A 14065-nucleotide genomic window follows, 5' to 3' on the forward strand; every position below is an offset into this window, starting at 1 on the left:
TCTGAAGAAAAAAAAAAATCTTTATAGAAACTAGATAAATAAACATTAATTGTCGATACAAAGTGAGCAACGTGTTTGCTGTGAACCATTTGTTCATAAAGCTGTATCATATTTCAGGGTAATTTCTCAACAGTGTAATGACTCATTGCAATTGTTTTAAATATAACCTTAAAAATAAATCCTAAGAACTATGGGAAAATTTGAGAGAACAGCAAACAGACCCAATGCATAAAAATGGCTTCAGACTTTTTACAAAGACTTTCAATTCTATGCTAAGAACATATATCTATGCAGATAGATCTGTCGTCTCATGGAGTGAAAATTAATTGTCCATTTGAGACAGAACTAGGCAAGGCTTCACAGACAGGGATTAGATTAAGCCAGGACTAGGCCTTAGTTCAATTAGGACATTTAAATAGCTTTTAGAAATGTGTCTTAGAAATAAAAACATTACTGGTGTGCATCTTGAAACAAAACAATGGAACTGACATATTTTAAGATGTCATTGCAAGTTGCAAGAAATAATAAGGCCATGACAAGCTCAAACATGCATTTTAGTCTGGGACTAGTCTTAAACTGTGTTTGTGAAACTGGACATTAATGATTTGGATTAAATTGAAGTTGGCGCACTGTTTTTCCCAAAGGAATTTTTAATGGTACCCTCACCTAAAAACATGAAATTTCAAGCCACATGCGTTTATCAGAAAAACTTTCAACAGTATGCTGACTTTGTTTTAAACTTAATCCAAGAGTCATGTCTCAAATTGATTGTTTTTATGTCTCTTGTGCCATTTCAGTTGTTTTTGAATGTTCATGATTTTCAGCATTTGGATTAGTTGGAAAGTTATTAAATGATGATATAAGAATTATTAAATGATATAAGTATAAGTGTAATACCTTCAAAAGATGAGAAACTACTCAGAACCACCAGTTAAATACAACACTTACACCAAAACCTCAACTGAGAGCAAAACAACCTCTCAGCGCCCCCTTCAGTAAAACCACTGAACTGATAAAAACAATATTTAAGATTATTTGACAAATAATATTGTGTACATGAAACCCATCAAATTAAAGTTCATCGATTAAATTTAATTTCTTACACAATGATTAAAGAAACCTATAAACAGTGGTTACTGTGGAAAAAAGTAATGCAAATATTCCTGTATTCACATATCCATTCTATGATTTTTTTTATCCTTAGGCTGCATCTGAATCATGCAAGCACACTCTCCATTCAGGGTCCCTTTTTTCAGGATGCAAAGCAGCTTTCCTTTCTGAATAAAAATAAGTCCAATCAGGAGGTCTTCTGTAAGCTGGAGGGTTTCACAAGAGGAACATACCACTGTAGGAAAAGAGGGGTATAATTACAAAAACTTGCATAATATAAAATAATAGAATTTTCTTTAAGTTACACAGTAAAAATGGATCACTCTTCAGAAATTTAACAATGGTACGTATACCTCTTCTGTCATTCCTGCTGTCTTCCTTCCTTCTGTGTTAAACGGAGGCTTCAAAAACCCTTTGAAATGCAGCTTCACCAATTCATGGAACGTTTTCAAGGAATCCTGAAATATGAATAAGCAGCTCTCAAGCTAGGATAAAGACACAAGGTGCATTCCAATTTGTGCACTTGTGCATTATTCAATGAAGTTTTGTTGTAAAAAATAGTGCGAGTAGTGTGTTCACACTGAAAATTCCAAATAGAACGACTAGATGATGCACTTAATTAACCAAAAAAAAAAAAACAAGTGTGGAAAGTTGGACACTTCATCCACTGAACTGTTGCAGCTCTAATTACGTAGCAGAGGGGGAGGGGCTATCAGAGTGTATAGTGCATCATTTGGGAGAAGACACAGACTTTGCTCAAACAGTTGATTTGAATAGTTCAGCCATGAAACTATCGTCATGTTCTGATTGAATAATTTAATGTAATGTTCCCAGACAATCTATTTCACGTATCCATCACAGTTTCCCTATATAATCTCTGTGCACTATGCAAATTCTCATTCTAGCCCTCTGCCTCCCCTAGCACCACCTGCCTAGATCTGCTATGGGTCTCCCTCTCTCTAGCAGCAGCAGCAAGTTTCCTTTCATTTTATGTTCAGAGCATTTCTCAGAAGCAAGTCGTACTTGCACTGCAGCAGCAACCATAGCTCCAGCAGCAGCAGTGTAGCAGATCTAGACCGCCAAGACCAAATCTGTGTACATTCTATTTCCATTAATAAAAATGTTTTACAAACTATCCCGAGAGTTGTCATGACTGAACAGCTGTATATCTCAAAAGCATCATCTGCATCAGTAAGGGTTTGTTTTAAAAAAATATGATGTTAAGATCAAATCATTCACTTTCACACTGTCATTTACAGGCAAATTTCACCAACCATTTTAATTGTATTGTTACATGGTTAAAATAAGAAATCTGAGCTGTTAGATCTCTTACCCGTCCTTCATGTGAGCAGATGTATGTGAACCATCTCAGCCCTGCAGCCACATGTGTGATCTCATCAGCATAAATCACCTCCAACACCTTCACTGAGCTTGTGTCTCCCTGTGAGGCGAAGCGGGACAGAGTCTGGGGGTGTACATCTAAACCTCTGTGTAAAAACAGTGAAAATAAGTGTATACCTATGTGATACAGTACATATGTATGTGAAAATAACAGATGCTAACAGACATGAGATGTGTTTTACCTTGCCTCATGGACCATGTGCACTATAGCTAGCCTTGCCAAAATGTCATGAGATGTATCGGTTGCTGACTGCCATAAACCTTTTTGAAAAGAAAAGTGATAGATATTGAATCTCTAACATCACCTATGCTAAGTGCAATAAGTCAATAAGACAAACACATGAAAACACTGACCATTGTGTACTGGTAAAGCACCAAAGAAGCTGCCAAGTTCCATAATCCTTTGCTCTAGTAACTGATAATGCTGCAGGAGAAGGTTATGTCAGATTAATGTGAATTACTTAGTTAGCATTTTTCCAAAATAAATTAAAGACATCAACATTCAAACCTTGGCTTCATCTCCTGCTACTTTGACAAAGTCATCAAAGAACTGGCGAGGTAATGGCTCTCCAGAGCTCAGTCTAAATGTGGAGAATCTTGCTATCACATCCCAGGACAGGTCTATTGCCCACTGCTCTATGTTAGCAAGTGAGTGCAATAAGGCAATCCTACTCGCCTGATGGAACACAAACAATTATTTTTTAATCAATTTTCAGTTGAATAAAAAATAGAGTCTAAAAGGAATAAAGTTTACCAGTGTGCCGCCTTTGCCCCGTTTAATTTTTCCAGGCTCCACAACAGTCAGATTGTCTTTTCTGTAGGGATGTGCAGGAGGGTTGGCCTCTCCAGTTTCTGTTATTTTCCCGCTGTTCCAGTTCTCTTGCACCATCTTGGTCAACGAAACCTACATGTCACAGAAAAACAAACAAGCAGAAGTCATATGATGATCTCTGTTGCACAATCAAATACAGCACTGTGATGAGGGATACAGTTTAGTCAATCACTATTTGTTAAAGGACATTTCCAAACCTTTTCCTGTGGGTCTGGGGTGTGAAGGATTTTGGTGGCCCACACGCAAAGAGTGTTTTCTGAGGAGTTTAATTCCATGGGCAAACTGCCTGCAAGCAATACAGCATGTTTTGTGTACTACAACATAACATATTCACAATTAATATATACAAGTTCTGCCATTCCTCACCTTTGCGGGTTATCTTTGTCACTGGGATGGGACAGAGGGACAGTGTGCTCTGAGTATTTATATACACTTTTCCATCCAGTACTCGGACATCATACACCTGGTTCTGGTTACAATAATATGAGACATATCAACAATACTTGCAGGTTTATCACTATACATTATATGGATATATTTTATCCACAAATGAAAATTCTGTCATGATTTACTCACCCTGAAGTTGTTCCAAACCTGTATGCCTTTATTTCTTCTGCAGAACACAAAAGAAGATATTTTGAAGAATGTTGGTAACCAAATAATTTGTTACAATTGACTTCCATTGTATGGACAAAGACAAAAACAAAAACAACAACAACTACAACACATTTCCAAAATATCTTGTTTTATGTCTGACAGAAGAAAGTCATACAGGTTTGGAGTGACATCAGGGTGAGTAAATCATGACAGAATTTTCATTTTATAAAATATCTCTTTAGCATGGCCCATCATAACAACTTGCCTGTAGTCCAGAGGAAGAGGAACCAGTTTCAAGGCTGAAATCGAAGTAATGCCATGGGCAAATCAATGCCAGTTTCCCATTGCCCAGATCCTCAATATCACCTTGCTCAAGTGGGCCCCCTGTTGAGCAACAGATCATGATATTCAGATCCTAAAACAATTCTTTAATTTTACTGTATTACTGTGATATTTTCACAGCGATTCATAATTAATTTGTAACTTTTTTATGTCAGAAAATATTTTGATATTTGAGAAGGACCTGTGTCGGCACCAATGGTTCAACTAGAAAATGGAAGTTACATAAAACAACCATCTAGAAAAATTCTCTAAAAACTCTTGGTGCAGACAAGGCATTTGAGGGAAGCCACAAGAAGGCCAAGAGGTGAATGGAACAAAGAGACACCAGTCAGTCAACAATATAAAGTTTTACGTAACATTGTTTTGAATGGGACGAAACAAAAGAAACTGCTATTCAAGAAGAACCATATACTCATATGGAATTTGTCAAAAACATAAAAGTAACGTAGTTGCAATTGACAAATGACACCAAACTGAATCTAAAACCAAAACCAGTCTGTCTAAAAAATTTTTTAAATAAACACTTGTTTTGACCAATGCATAATGCACTGGAGTTCTTTAGAGTTGCAACTAACCTTCATGTGGGCAAGATGAATCCATAGCCCAGAATTTATCATCCTCTGTATGAACCAGGACTATATGCTCTCCATCATCTGAGTAAAACCTTAAAAAGATTTTTTTTCACAGTTTCCAAAAATAGAAGAAGTGTATATAAGAAATATTATATTCAGGGAGAATATAAATATCCACATATTTTACTTATTTTTAATACATGCATGTGGCCTCTTTTGGACACCACTGCCTTTTTCTAATTTAAGACACCTTTTCATTATAATTATTTTTATTATAACAGTTATTCAAAACATATTCATTTGTTTCGAAACGTTATCTGTTACACAGAATGCCCTCTTGTGACAGTTCACGAGCATCATATATGTGAGTGTGAGCATACAGTATTTATACAATGACATGCGCTTACTTCGTGCATGGTGACTTAAATTTAGATTTGTCTCCCACACACTGCCAGTTTCCAGCCTTGACAATGTCTTTAAGCGCATCAACTAAATCCTTCTCGAAGTGATCCATTCAGAAACCCTTTATGCCTCTACCACTACTGATGTGATCAGGATCCATGTGGCAACTAAAAACACTAGGGAAAATGTTTGTTAAACTTCCGGGTGCGACTCATTTCAAAATAAAAGTTTACAAGTTATAGGTTTACTTATTTTGTCTTTAAATGTGTTTACATTTAAGCAAGTGTACGAAAAACCTTTGTTATTATCAAATATAAAATACTGGCGCAAAGGCATATCTCATCACTTGGAAAATACTGTATAGAAAGCTGAATGGATGAATGGATCTCTGTTTGGCCGCCCAGTGGCTGCTAAACAAATAACTGCGCATGCGCAGTAGGTGAGATACGCTTTTTACCGCTCACTCCATGTGAAAAATGATTTTGGTTTGTGTAGAGCAATAACAGGCTTCTACATTCTTAACACGAATACAGAACCATGCCGATCTCCTGTTCAGCTATTGATTGTTCAAACCGGTTTGTTAAAGGGTCAGAGATCCGGTTCTATAGGTAAGCGTGAGCATAATGGCAGTTTTGTTGACACACTTGAGCTTTGTGTTATACAGGCTTCAGTGTTTAACGTTACGTGTGCACGAGTTGCTATATGATATATAGCTCAATAAGATTCTTTACCGGTAGATATAGGTTTCCTAGTTAACATCTTGTCGTTAATGCAAAATACATTAAATAGTACTTTTTTTGGTTTTGTGAACAAGATGCAGCGCAGTATTTTCCCCTCTTGATTATTGTGTTTTGTGTGTTTTTTTGTTTTGTTTTGTTTTTTGTCAGTTAGTCATGGCACAGATATGGACCCCACAGCATAATTAACTGTTATAATTGAATGCTTGTGCTCTGTCCCCACAACAGAATTGAACTTGTAAAAACTGATATTATTGGTCAGAGTTTACTATGTGAGTCGGCCTCATTTAAATCGAATTGTTTTGCACCAGTGGCTGACTTCAGAATACAACAGACATGTGTGGATAAAACTCTCTGGAAAGTAACAATAACTAATGGAGCCTTCTTTGCTGTCTTTCTGTTCAGGTTTCCAATCAGCAAACCTCAGCTGGCCGAGCAATGGGTTCGAAGCCTCGGGAGAAAGAACTTTGTTCCCACTCAAAACTCCTGTTTGTGCTCGGAGCATTTTCAGCCTGACTGCTTTCGTGACTATAATGGAAAACTGTTTCTCAGAGAGGATGCTGTGCCGACTATTTTCAACTCTGGAGGAGATGGTACAAAGGTGTGTATCCTAACACTCAGTAAAGTTATTCTTGTTGTCCAACTCAAATATATCTTTCTGTCTGCTTTTGATTCTTGAAATGCAATCTATCTCACTGTTTTATTTATTGTTTACAGATTGAGTTACGGAAAAACAGGGGAGGATTAGTGGCAAAGGATGTAAATGATTCCAGTCGATTCAGTTCACTTTCTGATAAAGACAGAGCCAAACAAATCACAAAGGACAGAAGACAACCCATAAGAGACTCCAGCCTGAAGGTAATGCATACACTGCTGAATATGCAATTGCTAACACTTACTTTAGTCTGTTTTTAGCTTCTCTGCAGGTCATTAATACGTCTCACAGCTACAGTTTAGCTGCATACTTTTGCCTTTATCAAATTTTTTTGTTTGTTTGTTTTATTACAGGGCAGAGGTGTAAATGACCGGAGACGAGCAGGGATAAAGCTCTCATCAAGTGACAGGTATCTGCCTTTCTTTTAGGGCTGCCCCCTAATAGGCGAATAAACGCTAGTCGCCAAGAAGAGGATTAGACAACCAAATTTTAATTAGTCTGTTAGTTGCAGGAAAAAAGTTCTCTCTAAGGTTAACCTAGATAATTGTGAGCTATTATTAGGCGCATATCCAAATGTTCGTGCAGAGTGTGAAAGATAATTTAGAACCGCTCTTACTGAAAATGAAACGTTTTACTTAACATGCATTTTTCTCTATAGCCCCATTCACTATACTGCGGAGATGACTTCATCTTTGCAGCTGACATTGACTCAAACACTAGTTTATTAATAAATTATTAAAATGTTCACACTCTTTTCAGAGAACATCTGTTTTTTTCCGACACATTCACAATCATTACTTTTGTCAGTGCACTGCAGCAAGCTTTATGTGTGCACTTGAGTGCTTAATTCATATTTAAAGCTCATTATTATGGTTTAGTGTTTCTCTTTAATGTAAAACAAGGTTAACAATGTTACACATAATATTCTTTCTCAGCCCTGAAACATTTTCTAATGCCACCGTCGACTTATGGCGTGACAACTAGTTGACAAGAAGAATCTTTAGTCGGGGCAACACTACTTTCTAAATTCTCAAACTCATGAACACCAAATTAATGAAGATTAATGTATAAATCATGTTTTGAGTTAAATTAATTGCCATTGTATTCAAAGTCTTATGCCTGGTTTCACACACAGGGCTTAGATTAAGCCTTAGTTCAATTAAGTAGCTTTTATAAATGTGCCTTAGCAAAAAAAAGTGATGTGCATCTTGAGCTGACAAAAGCTGTCACTACCCTTTCAGATGGTACTAAATATGTCCCTTTTAGGGGTTAATAAGGTATAAAGGTGTAACTTTTGAAAAAAGTACTGCCCCAGTGACAGCTTTTATACCTTTTTTTTTTTCTAAGGGTGGGTAGAATTATCCCATTTATATGCTATCTTTCTTGTCCCTACAGACAGTCCCTGTCTCTCAAGAGTAAAGTGTATGACAACAAAGGCTTGCTGATCTCATGTGGGAGGGATCTGTGTGACTGTCTGGATGTAGACTGCATGGGTTGCTTCTACCCATGTCCCGAGTGCGGCTCTCGGAAGTGCGGTGTGGAGTGCCGCTGTGACCGGAAATGGTTGTACGAGCAGGTGGAGGTAGAAGGGGGAGAGATTATTCGCAACAAGTTTGCCAATTAGATAACCTGTTGGAAGATAGAGAAGACGACATCACTTCTGCCTCTGAGCGTAAAGAGACTGACACTGACTTTGTGCACATTGCAGAAGTACTTGGTTAATTCAGTGTATTGTTTATTGTTTTTAAATGTAAAAGTTTAGTATAGAATGTTATTTTGTATTTTTGCTTTTTTTCCATACCATCACAGCTGTACATTTCTGTAATATTTCCAGTTCTTTGGTTATGCTGTTATGCTGTGGTTGTTTTTTTTCCCCCTTGAAATTTGCTTTTACATTTACAAAAATAAAAGTGCTTTAGTGCAAATGTGCAAACCTTTAGTGCAAACCTCATTTCAAATTATATGAATATTTGAATAGATGTATCTATTGCAAGTTTTGTCTGAATCACTATAACTTATAATGTAAAATACCAAGCATAAAAATCTGTATACTGGTTTTAATTTATTATAAATGTATTTTATATGTGTGTGTATATATATATTATATTATATATATATATATATATATATATATATATATATATATATATATATATATATATATATATATATATATATAATGTGTGTGTTTATATACATAGAATGTTAATATACATCTTTAGATCTATGATGACATCTGAAAAAGCTGTTGGTTTACCTCAGGGCAGTTGAGTATTTGTTTGGTGATATCATCTATTAGATATTGTCTAAGATGTTTTTCTAATTGGCCCATTTGTCTCATCGTGCACATTCAGGGCACTCCACCTCACGATGCAGTGCTAGGAGCCAGGAACGTCAAGATGAAGAACAATATGTTATAGGCCCAGTTTCCCCTGTAGCTGCAGAACAATAACACGTACAAACAGCAAGAAAGTTGACTGGAAGCAGGGATAATGTATTGCAAAAAAATTCGAATGAGGCAGATATGATGGTTTTCAAAACATTCACATCTAGACAGGCAGTTTGTCTGAGTGTAAAAGCCTGCATGAAGCTTTTTTCCCAGTGCAAATAACTGGCAAAGCAATTTTAAAGGTGAAGCTGCACAGCATTGATACAGCTTTTTTTAAATCATTAAAATTCTTACAATGTAAGTAAGGCTATAGTAAACCTTTTTTGTCATTATTTAAGGTGTATTTTCTGCCAGTTTTAAATTAATCAAAATCCTGATTAACCATTTGATTATATATATATATATCAGAATATATAATGTGAGATTTTTTTACCTTGTGAAGTTTTTACTCCTAAACAACTGTAAGTTATGCATGTTTTCATTTGTAGATGACACCTTCAAGTGCGTCTGTTATTATGTACTGGTTCTTGTTTCTATCATCTGCTCCTTTTATTACGACACATGAGTATTAAAGGTGCTCTTTTTATAAGAGATTGCCCCTTTTCTGAAAACTGTTTGATATTCATATTGATTCATTACTAATTTGATTATGTAAATCGAGTATGGTTTCAGCGAGTTTGCTCAGTGTATTAGAGAGCATCCTCACAGAGAGAAATTTTAACAGTTGGTCTCAGAAGGACAATTATAAGCTCTGGTAAAAACGCAGCAATTTCACAAGTAAAATTAACGTGCCTGTGTGTATAAGCACTTGGGAACAGATGGTTTATCACAGGAAATGAGTTCTGTTTATGCTATGTGTAAGCTGTTTTAATGGTGCAGTTTGTGCCTGACTGAGATTATTGACACCAGAGCCTACAGAGGATTCAAGAAAAACAACAGGATGAATCACACAGATGACCTGTTGGAAGCCAAAATATATATATATTTGTATGTGTATGGGTTATTGCAGTATGTTATATTTATTGATAGATACAAGCAATGCGGAAATGTTTCATTTTAGTTTTATTCCGATTTATTCCATGTGAATTGCAATTTACATTTAATTATGAAAAACTAAATATTCAAAATTGTACGACAGGCTTTCAAATGGTTTGGTTTCCTTGTCTAATGTGCAGTGCAGCTGGACGTCTGCTGGCTGAGAACTCCACAGTCTGTGATGTCTGAGTTACATTTGCTGCAGTCACAGCTGAGGGCCACAGGGTAAGTGAAAACCGAGTCAGCCCCGGCAGGGCAGCCTTTAAACTCGTAGGTCTCGTAGGTCCATTCTCTGAAGTTACAGATGTTCTGGTAGTACTGTATCATTGGGCTACGGTAAACTCTTTCCTGTCAAAATGGAAAATGTTTAAGTCCCCTTTTATTTGATGCTAGTGTATTATAACTGAAACAACAAAATGTCTGCACTTAAGCTATGCCGTTTCATAAATATATAACACACACACACACACACACACACACACACACACACACACACACACACACACACACACACACACACACACACACACACACACACACACACACACACACACACACACACACACACACACACACACACACACACACACACACACACACACACACACACACACACACACACACACACACACACACACACACACACACACACATATATATATTCAGCAAGGACACATTCAATTGATCATAAGTGACAGTAAAGACATTTATAATGTTACAAAAGATTTCTATTTCAAATAAATGCAGTTTTTTTTTACTTTCTATTCATCTAAGAAATGAGAAAAAAGTAGCACATTTCCACAAAAATATTATGCAGCAATGCATTTATGATAAGAACCATTATTCATAAATAATAACTGAGCACCAAATCAGCATATTAGAATAATTTCTGAAGGATCATGTGACTCTGAGGACTGGAGTAATGATGCTGAAAATTCAACTTTGCCATCACAGGAATAAATTTGAGGCTTAAAAAATATTAAAACGATCAGATATATGTCAAATGTGCACACATATATCTCAAATTAAAGGTTACAAGAATATCACTTCATCCTACCTGTGTTTTGCAAAGCCCGGCACAGGCAGTGGTGTCGATTGTGATGCAGCTGCCACATTCCTCACTTTCCACGGTAATGGAGATATTGGAAAGCCGACAGCTGGACCTGCATTCTGATCCTGCCCTCATCAGCGCTGGCAACAGCATCACCATAACAACGAAGCGCATCCTCATCTGGGAATCAATGCGAAAGAGTGCGGCTGATCAAATACAGGTACTACAGGGGAGGGATAGAATATTAGCACTGCATGTTGCGTCAATCTTGGGGTTATAGTGTGATTTAGGCCTGCTTTTTCAAAAGAAAATCACAGTTGAAAGAGTAAGCTTACCCAGAGCACAGGAAAACACAAACAAAAACTTAAACAAAAAGTTGATACGTGACTAACAAGGATGAATAAATGTGTCTATATAGATTTGGTTTGGGCAAAGCAACAAACAAACACATTCAAACAGAGGTCAAACTACACTCATAAGTTCATGTCAATCTTACCTGCTGGAGTTTCGCTGAGACAAAATCAATTCACCTCCATTCACATGGACACTTATACCCTCCTGTCAGACAAGACGCCCACGTCTAGTTGAGAGCAGCCATGTCTTATCATACAACTGCATTTGCTTTTGTGGAGGTGGCACAAATCCCTAAAAGCCCTGTGGCCATGGCATTCAGTCTGCGAGAGGCTTAGACAGAACAGGATCCATGTAAGGGCCACCACTGATGTTCTGCTTTTCAAGGTCAGTGTTCTACAGCACAATTGCTGGATTGAAAACCACTGGAACAACAGCTTGTCTTCTCTGATTGATCCATACATCACATGACTGCTTCAACAGAATGTAGCCTACTTCTGTTGGAGGAGATTTGACAAAAAAAGAATCTGCCAAACAGGATATATTTAAGAACATTTTAATGACATAAAAATCAATCAGTTTTCAATCTCCACTGAATCTGCTCAGTTTTTACCTATTTGAAACAGTTTCTCATATATCAGATGTAGGTGATGTTCCTACAAGAAAAATAACAGGCATCAGACCATATCACAATTTGCAGCACATACATGTTAGTATTTATGTTGGTGTATGTATTTGACATGTCAAATGGTCTAATAATAGCATTTTCACCACCAGATCTATCTATTAATATTTGGGAAAAAAAATATTAAGATGCTCACAGGTGTTCGAATGTGTAATGGTTAATTTATGCATTAAATTGGTGAAGGATGCATTTAAATGATCTAATGTGACAGTAAAAGCATTTAGAATTTTAGGGTAGCACTTTATAATGAGTATACAGTAATAAAGTACTTACAAATCATTAACAAACTATTAGTTTATAGTTTATTCATATAGTTTATATATTGTAGTCTCTACATTGTTAATATATTAATAGGCTACAAATAGTCAGTTCTTCATTCATTGTCACTATTCATTCACCATTCATTAACACAATTATTATTGTTTCATTAGCTTGTAGTAAAGGAATTGTTAATGGTTAAGCCTAATATAATAACAATATAAAGACTACAATATATAAATTATTAATGTAAATACTTTATTACTGTATACTTGGACTATACGGATGTGTCTGGAACAACAACAACCTCAAAAAAGACACGAAGGTCAGTGTATACAAAGCTGTTGTGCTGCCCACTCTCCAGGATGGAGAACCACCGCCTACCTAAGATCGTGCTGTACGGGGAACTGTCTTCGGGCTACCGCAACATGGGGGCACCACGAAAGCGGTACAAAGACTCCCTGAAGAAGTCCCTCACTGCTTGCTGCATCGATCACCGTCAGTGGGCAACACAAGCAGCTGATCACGACTCCTGGCGGCGCACAGTCCATCAGGCCACCTCCCTCTTTGAGGATACCCACAGGGCCAGTATGGAGGACATAAGGAGAAGAAGGAAGAACCGTGTCCCCTCAGCACCCATCCTGGACCAGACCTTTACCTGCAGTCGTTGTGGCAGGACCTGCCTGTCCCGCATAGGCCTCGTCAGCCACCATCGTGCCTGTAGAAGACGTGGATGTGCTTCCTAAATCTTTGTTCGCGAAGCCAAGCCATGATGATGATAGTTTTACCAATTTTAGATTTTTAATACAATATTTAATTTCTTTTTCAAACAATTTCTTTTTTTTTTTACTTTCTATTAATCAGAATCCTGATAAAATGGACAACTGTTATTTTAAATGGTAATATTTCACAATATTAGTGTTTTTACCGTATAACAGCAGCGTAAGATACATTAAAAATATTTTTTAAAATCTTACTGACCCTAATATTGTCATAGTTATATTTAGTTATAGTTTCATTGTGTTGTGGTTTATTTTTTCCTGTTCCTGTTTTGCCTGTGCCATTGTTAGGTTGTTAATTTAGTAACACACCTGTTCCTTGTTCTGTTGATTATCCTCCCTTGTGTTTTCAAACCTTCAGTTCTCCCAGTTCTTTGTTTGGTGTGTTTGTTGTATTACGTGGTTGTGTGATGTTATTATTCCTGTTATCTCCTGCCTGTTTCTGTTGGATTTTTTAAAGATTTTTTGTTTGTTTATATTCCTCATCATTGTGCGATTATTGCAATCATGCCTGACAAATACTGTACTGTGTAAAAATATATTTATATAAAATGGTTTGGCCTGCAGCTATATGGAATGAATGCAAGAATAGTTCTATTACAGAGACATTTTTGAGAAAATATCTAGCATTCATTTCATATAGCTGCAGGCCTAACCTTTATTGCCTTGACCAATATCTGTTTAAAAGTTTATAGTGTTCTGAATTTTCATTTTGATTCTGTTCATTTTCTTTTACAGATCTCAGTCTGTCTCTTTGTCTTTTCAGCTCCAGCTCAACCTTGACAAAACTAAGCTTTTTTCTTTCAGCCATGTTCGACCCCAGTCTCTTTCCATCACTTTTGAAGGTTGAACAGTCATTGACTTCTGAT

The 14065-nt window shown here is 36.6% G+C and overlaps 3 protein-coding genes across 3 annotated transcripts; 1 reads left to right on the top strand and 2 right to left on the bottom strand.

Moving 5' to 3' along the window:
• Window positions 1–2: 2 nt before the first annotated feature.
• Window positions 3–11829, bottom strand: LOC309489608 (uncharacterized protein). Its single transcript, XM_082158465.1, has 13 exons — window positions 11819–11829; window positions 5262–5401; window positions 4858–4946; window positions 4206–4324; window positions 3710–3812; window positions 3541–3629; window positions 3266–3415; window positions 3020–3187; window positions 2866–2935; window positions 2694–2772; window positions 2444–2597; window positions 1464–1568; window positions 3–1345 (listed from the first exon to the last, which is right to left on the bottom strand). The coding sequence occupies exons 2-13, from the start codon at window positions 5366–5368 to the stop codon at window positions 1298–1300; spliced, it is 1281 nt and encodes a 426-aa protein (XP_082014591.1). The 5' UTR covers window positions 5369–5401; window positions 11819–11829; the 3' UTR covers window positions 3–1297.
• On the top strand, window positions 5692–8581 carry arl14ep (ADP-ribosylation factor-like 14 effector protein). Its single transcript, XM_082160583.1, has 5 exons — window positions 5692–5864; window positions 6399–6594; window positions 6711–6851; window positions 7002–7057; window positions 8044–8581. Exons 1-5 carry the CDS (start codon window positions 5794–5796, stop codon window positions 8270–8272), a joined length of 693 nt encoding a protein of 230 aa, XP_082016709.1. The 5' UTR covers window positions 5692–5793; the 3' UTR covers window positions 8273–8581.
• On the bottom strand, window positions 10202–11303 carry fshb (follicle stimulating hormone subunit beta; the record flags this gene model as incomplete). The annotated part of the gene is made up of 2 exons (XM_082149179.1): window positions 10202–10420; window positions 11130–11303. 2 exons carry the CDS (start codon window positions 11301–11303, stop codon window positions 10202–10204), a joined length of 393 nt encoding a protein of 130 aa, XP_082005305.1.
• Window positions 11830–14065: the final 2236 nt, after the last annotated feature.

The sequence above is a fragment of the Leuciscus leuciscus genome (genome assembly GCF_965113295.1).
Source record: "Leuciscus leuciscus genome assembly, chromosome: 2".
In the NCBI taxonomy this organism is placed as follows: Eukaryota; Metazoa; Chordata; class Actinopteri; order Cypriniformes; family Leuciscidae; genus Leuciscus; species Leuciscus leuciscus.